Source organism: Danio rerio, chromosome 5, assembly GCF_052040795.2.
Source record: "Danio rerio strain M-AB ecotype USA chromosome 5, GRCz13ab, whole genome shotgun sequence".
NCBI lineage: Eukaryota > Metazoa > Chordata > Actinopteri > Cypriniformes > Danionidae > Danio > Danio rerio.
In genome coordinates, this window is record NC_141025.1 from 76,487,501 (window position 1) to 76,497,500 (window position 10,000).

Here is a 10,000-nt window from a genome sequence, read left to right on the forward strand (position 1 = left end):
TTCCTACTGGCATATTATTAAGATATTAACTGTTTATTAGAACTTACAAACTGTGATCTTACTTTACATCCCTAAGCCTACCCGATACCCTAAACCCAACTACCACCTTAATAACTTTTAATAAGCTGCAAATTGGTACTTTATTGGGTTAAAAGTTTTACTTAATGGTTTGTTAATAGCGTGAATTGTACATTACAATAAAGTGTGACCAACATTATTATACCACTAGTATTTACTGCTTGTCTGGTGATGTCATGACTATATATAGACTCTATTTATAATGCATCATAAGTACATTATCATGAAAAATCTAATAAAAAAAATCAATAAAATTTTTTCACAACAATTAAATCATAATTAAACAATGCTACATCATTTCTGAATTTTACTAATAATAAAATAGCATTTGGTTTTACCAAATTCATTACCCATGTAGGAGAAAAGCATTTAGAAGGTAGCATTATAGACACAAAGACACTAGAAATTATATCAAAATGCTTTTATCCAACATGGTCAACTGTATTTTGATGTTTTTGAACACAAGTGCATGTGATTTTACATGCTTATTTGTGTTCTTATTCTGAAAAGAAGCAAATATACATATGCAATACACATGCATGCATTACAGTGAATAACGAACACTTGTTTATTTGTAGTTATGATTATTTATTATAAGGTTGTTTATAAGGAATTATACACATTATTATGCATTATAAATACCCGTACCAGACAGATTATGAAATTATAATGCTTTACAGTAATGTTCAAAATTATTAAACTATTAGTCTAATATATTTTTTTATTCTTTCTCAAGTCTCCTGACCCTCTGACTGTTCTTTTAGTTATCTTCCTACCCCAACTACACAAACACCAACACGCTGCGTCATTGCCTTTACCACCTTGCTCGCAAGACGTGCAACTCTCCTCAAATTGAAACGTGTCCCCTCCATCATCAGAACACTGGATTAAAGAGGGTCTAGAATGCATCTGTCTTGAGAAACTCAAACATTGTTTTAAAGGATCACTGATGATGAAAGACTACCATACTGTCTGTCATTGAGGACCTTAACATTTCAGGACCTGCTGACTACACTGCAAAAAATGCTTTTCTTACTTAGATTTTTTTTGTCTTGTTTCTAGTCCAAATATCTTAAAATTCCTAAATCAAGAAGCATTTTCTAGACAAGAAAAACAAATAGTTTTGTTTTCAGAAATAATATGCCAAAATTAGGTGAGTATTTCCTTAAAACGAGCAAAATAATCTGCCAATGGGGTAAGCTAAAATATTCTTACGTCAAAAGAAAAAACAAGATTAATTTGCTTACCCCATTGGCAGATTATTTTACTTGTTGTAAGGGAAAACTGACTTAATATTGGCATTTTATTTCTCAAAACAAGACAATATGTTTTGCTTGTCTAGAAAATGCTTCTTGATATAAGAAATTTTAGATATTTAGACTAGAAACAAGACCAAAAATCTAAGCAAGAAAAGAATTTTTTGCAGTGTAGGGGTGGAGCTATCAGTCATTTAGGGGTGGAGCAATTAGTTTTTTAGGGTGTAGTTATCAGTCATTTAGGGTGGAACTTTCACTCATTTAGGACAGAGCTAGCAGTCATTTAGGGTGGGGCTGTCAGTCATTTAGGGAGGAGTTAACAGTCCTTAAGGGCGGAACTATCAGTCATTTAGGGAGGAAGTATCAGTCATTTAGGGTGGAGCTATTTTCCTTAGGGGTGGAGCTATCAGTCAATTAGGGAGGAGCTATTGTTCCTTACACTGCAAAAAATGCTTTTCTTACTTAGATTTTTTGTCTTGTTTCTAGTCCAAATATCTTAAAATTCCTAAATCAAGAAGCATTTTCTAGACAAGAAAAACATATAGTCTTGTTTTCAGAAATAATATGCCAAAATTAGGTGAGTTTTTCCTTAAAACGAGCAAAATAATCTGCCAATGGGGTAAGCAAAATATTCTTATGTCAAAAGAAAAAACAAGATTAATTTGCTTACCCCATTGGCAGATTATTTTACTTGTTTTAAGGAAAAACTGACTTAATGTTGGCATTTTATTTCTCAAAACAAGACAATATGTTTTGCTTGTCTAGAAAATGCTTCTTGATATAAGAAATTTTAGATATTTAGACTAGAAACAAGACCAAAAATCTAAGCAAGAAAAGCATTTTTTGCAGTGTAGGGGTGGAGCTATCAGTCATTTAGGGGTGGAACTTTCACTCATTTAGGGCAGAGCTAGCAGTCATTTAGGGTGGGGCTGTCAGTCATTTAGGGAGGAGTTAACAGTCCTTAAGGGCGGAACTATCAGTCATTTAGGGTGGAGCTATTTTCCTTAGGGGTGGAGCTATCAGACAATTAGGGAGGAGCTATTGTTCCTTACACTGCAAAAAATGCTTTTCTTACTTAGATTTTTTTGTCTTGTTTCTAGTCCAAATATCTTAAAATTCCTAAATCAAGAAGCATTTTCTAGACAAGAAAAACATATAGTCTTGTTTTCAGAAATAATATGCCAAAATTAGGTGAGTTTTTCCTTAAAACGAGCAAAATAATCTGCCAATGGGGTAAGCAAAATATTCTTATGTCAAAAGAAAAAACAAGATTAATTTGCTTACCCCATTGGCAGATTATTTTACTTGTTTTAAGGAAAAACTGACTTAATATTGGCATTTTATTTCTCAAAACAAGACAATATGTTTTGCTTGTCTAGAAAATGCTTCTTGATATAAGAAATTTTAGATATTTAGACTAGAAACAAGACCAAAAATCTAAGCAAGAAAAGCATTTTTTTGCAGTGTAGAATTTCAAAAGGGAGAAAGGGAGACTTTTAGCATTTACTTTACATTTTCCTCTTCTATATTTACCCATATATTTATTGTATCTTTTTATTTATTTATTTATGCATTTATTCAATTGGCTTATTATTTATTTATCTGTCTCTTGATTCATCTTTGTGTACTTATTAAAGGTAACAGAAAATAGGGAGGGGTGGAAGATGGGAGTGATGGTGCTTAGAAGGGGGTAGAAAAGTGTATGTTGGATTTAAGAGTTCTACAGTTTTCTTGTTTTAGTTGCTATATATTTGATATATATCAAATACTATATACAATACAATATATATACAAATAATATATATAGAATACTCACTCATACCAAACGTTCGGCTCACATAACCCCAATCTTGTATGATCTTCATTGGCTCCCGGTTGCATACCGGATTAAATTCAAAATTCTCCTCCTTGCATTTAGATCCTTAAATAACCTTGCACCCTCCTATCTCTGCAACATGCTTGTCCCCTACACCCCAACTCGCTCTTTACGGTCTGCTGACTCTGGCCTTTTTGCTGTGATCATTTGGTGTTATTGCACCCAAACTCTGGAACTCTCTACCACACTCTCTCCGCTCTGCTAATAATATCTCTGAATTAAAATCCTTAAGACTCACTTATTTTCTGAATGCTTCGCATCTGATCTGCCAAACTGACCACTTAATCTGATCCACCACTACCCTGCTCATATGCCTCTTAGGTCTTGTTTGTGTTATTCAAGTTTGTTATATTTGACCTCATGTATGTTTGTTTATCTTTTTGTTGCATTCCTTGTAAAGTGTCCTTGAGCTCTGGAAAGGCGCTATACAAATAAAAATTATTATTATTATTATTATCTTTTTGCTGATAGGACTTCTATTTTTCATATACATTTATAAGTTTTGTATATTATCTGGGAAAAAAATGCAATAAAAATATTTAAAGGGTCACGAAACACCAAAACACATGTTTTGAGCTGTTGACAGTCGTATATGTGTCCCTCACTGCTATAAACACTATTAGGACACCTATATTTCACTAAAAAGTGTAAATTGGTTGTTTTTGCATTATTTCAAGCTAATTTTTACTTCCGGTTTGAAACAAATTTTTGAAGCTGCGTCACGGTCATGACATAATAGCGTGTATTCCAGCGTGCAGACTGGACGCCTGTGCCAGAGTGTGTCTTATTAAGTCTTACAGTGTGATGCATTAATGTATGAGTAAGGCTTGGTTCAAACCAATCAGCGCGCTCTATTGTGCAGCTTCATTAATATTCATTACTGTCACAGTGTTTAGACGACAGAGACGCCACGTTGTGTTGGCAAAACAAGCGTGAAGTGTTGCTTTTATAGTTTGCTGCAGTTAAGTTTTGTTTTCATTTTCTCTCTGTGAGAGCTCATCTGGAGTCACGTGTGGATTAACAGTGTACGCGACGCTCGACAACAATAACTTACGTGTCTAAGGAGGATTATTGTTTACCTGAGAGCTGTTCTCATCTGCAAACGCTGAGATCCGGATTCGCTTTAGTCTCCTCTTAATAAAGACGCGGCTCTAGTTGCTGGTGATTGTCCTGTCTCTACAGATTTGGTAAGTGAGCGACCAGTGCTCTTTGTTTATTCAGTTCGTATTTTATTCGTCTCAAACAAACTATTGCAACGAGTGTAAACAAGTTAGCACTAACAGTTACAACCAAACTATAACCTCGTATTGGATTTTGTGACCGGAATAACACACGCGGCTTTCTGACGCTACCTGTCGTGTGCATCTAAGTTTCCAGGAAATGCTGAGTTTTTTTCTCTCATTTGCCGTGCGGTATCAAACATTGCATGAAAAATACACACTTAGAGCAGCTCCTCGAATCAAATATCTCGTTTGTCGGGAGGGACATTAATGAATTCTCTGAATGAAAGAGCCAAACTGCAGTTAAAGTCCACCATTTAATAATCTGGCAAATAATTCGACTACAGATGTCCATGTAAACACAGTCACATTGTGCGCTGTGGTTGTGTGTTTTGACTCTGAAATTCAGCGCGCCCAAATAGACACTCCCACACCAAGCCTCTTTTCTTCCTCCGACACTCCCCCCTAAACAGAGCTGGACACGCCCACTTTTCTGACTTTTTCCAAAGTAGAGGTGTGAAAACACCCTGCTGAAACGAGGGGGATTCATGGCCCTTTAAAATAATGCAAACACAGGCTTCATAGAAAGTGTTCCCAATTTTTTGTTTATGCATGTACTAACTATATATGAAAATCTATGAATGAGATTTAAGAGTAGGAAACATTATGTAAAAATGTATGCAAAAATGCATGTACCATACGGTTTTGAAATACATGAGTAAGCAACGGAGTTGTAGTTCACTCAGACCAAGGGAATGGTGCTTTTAAATTGAATATTTAATGATAAATACATTGAAATCATACATTTTTTAACTGTGCCGTGGCACTTTGTACACATAGACATCACCTATATGCTATATAACTGCAGGATAACTAGGTTTATATATAATAACCTTAATTGTTAGAAGCTATAACTTACTCGTTCATTGATTAAAGTTATTAGTAACTAATAAATCTATGGTAACTAATAACCTTAACCTTTCTGAATTTGATTGTAATGCAATAATGTGCGCAGTTCGTAAAGCTGCTTTGAAATAATCACTATTGTATAAAGCGATATACAAATACACTAGAATTGAATTGAATTTAACTAGTGTGTTTGCGTACCTGTAAGTGAGGCGTACTGAGTGAAGACATCTGCAGGTTTTGGTCCCAGCATGATAAAGACATCAATAATACCGCTCTCAGAAACCCAGCGGACATTCGTCTGAGGAGCGTCACTAGACACCTGCACAAAGTCCAGCATTTTCACAAACATTGTCTGATGAGCAATGAAGTCACATGCACTGCTCAGGTGTGAGTTTCTTACAGACTTCAACAGAGGGTCAAAATCTTGATGGTTCTGTGGATCTCGTCTATCAAATCTCAGCTTTATTTCGTATTGTCGATTGGATTCGGATCAGACATACTTTAAGAATATGAACTTCGAGATTACTTCAAACAGAGAATAAAAAAAAATCTTCGTCAAGAGTTGCTGAAGAACTACTGAGAGATTTCAGCTGCTGTCTGGGCTTTCACTGCCTTTCTACACCTCCCTTTCTTCATGTGTTCAATAGCTTTTCCCACCTGTCCTTTCATTTTATAACATATACCTTTATTTCTAAATGACTTAGTTGTGTGTTCGTGGCATATATAGGCCCCGTTTACACTAGTGCGTTTTAGTTTTAAAACGGCGTTGTAGAATGAAAACGATCCGCGTCCACACTCGCGTTTTACCCAGCGTTTCTGAACAGCTCTCCGTCCACACCAAAACGCTGAAAACGCACATCACGTGACCACACACACACTCTCGGGCAAGCGCTCCAGCATTTCTACCCAGATGAGAGCTCTGCTTGTCGGACTGCTCATCACGCATCTCCCGCTGGATCTAATCTCACTATATTTGCTAAACGTGATATTTCATTCATGTTGTTGTCTTTATCTAACGACATATTCCCTGACTTTGGTCATTGGAATCTATTAAGTTACTTGTTCACGGGAAACATGTTTTGGTCAAGCGCAAAGATAAGTTAATGATTAATCCAGGTACATTGACTGATCGCTTGCCTTTATTTCCTACAATGTATAAACTTATTGTATGTTATACTTCTATAATTATCGATTATTAAAACTGATATTCAGCAAAAGAGAGGCTGTGTTTCGTATTTTCACTGAAATTGAAAGGAGGCAGTTGTTATCGGCTCCGTTTTGTTATAAATATCCACACAGTGAAGATGACGCTCATATATGCAGCACGACGCCTCAACATTTCTGCTGTCTGTTAAGTTGCTAATATTAAAAAGAAAATAGGCAGTTCCTTATATCATGTTTACATTTTATTGTTGAGAAAGTGAAACAACGTAGCCAGGGTGATGTGAATGAAGTTATAAAGTACACTGTTCCCTTTGAAGATTTACCCGTGTCCTCGGTATGTTTTCCATATCAAACTGAGAAGGGGGAGACTGCAGCCTTGATCAAACTTGCGACGTCTTAACTTACAAGAAGAGGATGCGAGACTGAACTGTGTTAGGCTACTTAATATTGAGGAAAAGCCCCAATCAGAGAGGCGAACGTTTGCAGCCCCGCCTCCGTTTTCAGATGTCTCCGTCTTTCCCCATCCACACTGAGACAGAGCAGCAGCGTTTTAGAATGAAAACGGCCTCTCCAGCGTTTTCGAAACGCTCCGTTTTCGGCGCTCGAGAACTCCGGCGTAGTGTGGACGGATGGCGTAACCGTAGCAAAACTTATGCGCTTTAAAACTAAAACGCACTAGTGTAAACGGAGCCATAGATTTCTTTGATTGTTACCAACATCCGGTAAAAATTTCAAGTCAACAGCACCTTTAGAAATGTTTTCTAAGAAAAATAATGGCATGTTCAATACTCATGTCCTCCACTGTATAAGCAAATAATAGCACTGAAAGACTTTGATATGTTTTGTCTATCAATCTTAAGACTGAATCATGCTAGAAATACTTCTAAACAAATCTGTTTCTAGCATGTAGAAACACCCTGTAAGCATGTTTTGGCATGTTGTAACCACGATTCAGCACATTAGTAACATGTTAAACGTGTTAAAACAGTGTGCTATATCATATCAGGTTGACTCACCGTGTCTGGAGAGTTTGAGCTGATATCCACCCATGTTTCTGCGGCGTTGAGCCAGAAGATGCCCATGGTGCGCTCAGTGCTGTGAGAAATGAGGACAGGAACGGCCCCGTAAAGAGCCATTGGGTTGTGCAGCTCATACTGAAAGACATCCAGGTTGTACAGCCGATAAGGGTCTGAATTTCTGAAGCGAAAAAAACATCATGGTCGATTCAATATCTGATATCTCTTCTATACAAGTCAATAAACGTCAATCCTGGATAAAAGATCTTAAGCTCGATTACGAAAACAAAATGCAAAGAAATATAGTGAACAACTGATTTTATTTATCTCTTATTTTTCTCTTTTTTTTATTATTTAACTCTGACCACATCTCTAGAACTGCTCGATCGTGCAGATTCGCACTCTACAACATCAGAAAGATCCGACCCTTCCTATCTGAACATGCAGCTTAACTCTTTGTTCAAGCACTTGTTCTCTCCAGACTGGACTATTTCAACTCGCTACTCTTTTACAGTGTTTGTGATGATTGAGAGTAGCTCAACAGATGATTCATCAGACAAATCCACCTTCTTTCTAAATGATCAACTAGAAGTTAAGTTATTATTGGTTGCTCTTACAACTGGAATCCATGACAAGACTTTAGTCAGGAAGTGTAGATTGCAGAATAAAAAAAAATTGCAATATCATGCAGCCCTAAATGAGACCCCAGATCATTGCAGTAATTAAGAACAATTTGTGTAACTCACTCTGTGCTCTTCAGTCTGAGTGTGTCTGCGTGTTCGGGAATGCCGTACACATGCTCCACACCCGGCAGAGAAAAATCTAAACTAATAGATGACGGACCTGAAATGAAATGAAGATTACAGAAGACAAAAAAGGTTAAACATGACTGCATTACTACATGACATGATATAGAATCAAATAGAAAACGTCAAATAACATGTCAACGTACCATTGGGTTTTGAATCACTATGAGATTTGAAGGTTTCCTCCCACATGCCCGGTTTCTCCTCCTCCTCCTCTTTTATTTGTCCATCCTAAAACATACAATTCTTAAAAATTATAATCCACTAGAACAAAAGGAAGCCAGTTTGTATTTGTACAAATATATCAAGCATATCCTGAACACAGTACACTAGCTAGGTCCAAAGAATCTGCATTATAAAGTTCCCATTAGGGCTGAGCAATATATTGTTTGTGCATCAATATTGCAATGCGTTTAAAAATCGCAGGATTAGATTTATTAGAGATCAAAATTATTTTTTATTATTAATACAATGATGACCGTGGGGTTTTACATTTGATTCTTCAATTTTTTGCATTTGAATACTGTTAGATTCCCCAGAAAACCATAAAGCACTGTTTATTGATATAGTTTTGCTTAATTTATGCAGATCCACTCAACAGAAAAGGACCTGAACATCACAGCCGATTTAAATTAATGGAATCGCTCCAAATAGAGCTATTTAAATAATCTGGTGAAATTAAACTCATGTTGCTATATATATATATATATATATATATATATATATATATATATATATATATATATATATATATATATATATATATATATATATATAAAAAACATAAAAAAATAATAATAAATAAAATAAAAATTAAAAAAAATAATATAATAAAAAAATAAATAAATAATAAATATAAATAAAAATAAATAAATACAATTTGAAAAAAATTAAAATAAAAATAAATAATAATAATAATAAAAAATACAAAAATAAAATAAAACGCAGTAAATCTATTTTATATATATATATATATATATATAATATTAAAAAATGTAATAATAATAGTGGTGCAGTGGCGCACTGGGTAGCACTGTCGCCTCACAGCAAGACAGTCACTAGTTCGAGTCCCGGCTGGGTCAGTTGGCATTTCTGTGTGGAGTTTGCATGTTCTCGCCGTGTTGGCGTGGGTTTTCTCTGGGTGCTCTGGTTTCCCCCACAGTCCAAACACATGCGCTTTAGGTGAAATGCATGAACTAAATTGCCCGTAGTGTATGAGTGTGTATGAGTGTGTATGAGTGTGTGTGTGTGTGAATGAGTACGTATGGCTGTTTCCTAGTACTGGAAACATTTGTTGAGATAGTTGGCGGTTCATTATATTGTGGCGACCCCTGATAAATAAGAGACTGAGGCAAAAGAAATGAAAGAATGAATAAACTACTACCAGATTCTAATATGCTATTAGTAAAACATACACACACACACACACACACACACACACACACACACACCTCACTGGTTGGCTGCTCCTCTTTCTGCTGTCCTGTGGTTTCCTCAGACTCGCTGTTGCTGTAAAGCAGATATTTTTGTATTAATATAAAGACTTGGTGTTAAAAGAATTAGTAAAACAAAAGCAAAAGGAAGTTTTAAAGCGTGGCCACCAATATAACACACTGACAATCAGAACAATATAATATTTGCACTATAGTGTAACACTTTGAATTCATGCATTAAA

General features: G+C 35.6%; 1 protein-coding gene across 8 annotated transcripts in view; it reads right to left on the reverse strand.

Moving 5' to 3' along the window:
- The window catches only part of ganaba (glucosidase II alpha subunit a), a 41,731-nt gene that overhangs the window by 17,773 nt on the left and 13,958 nt on the right, over positions 1-10,000 (reverse strand). For all 8 annotated transcript variants that reach the window (XM_087250946.1, XM_087250944.1, XM_087250945.1 and 5 more), the window contains 5 exon segments: positions 9,777-9,834; positions 8,472-8,556; positions 8,266-8,362; positions 7,520-7,700; positions 5,538-5,658 (listed from right to left, as the gene is read on the reverse strand). In XM_087250946.1, coding sequence (XP_087107072.1) covers positions 5,538-5,658; positions 7,520-7,700; positions 8,266-8,362; positions 8,472-8,556; positions 9,777-9,834 — 542 coding nt within the window.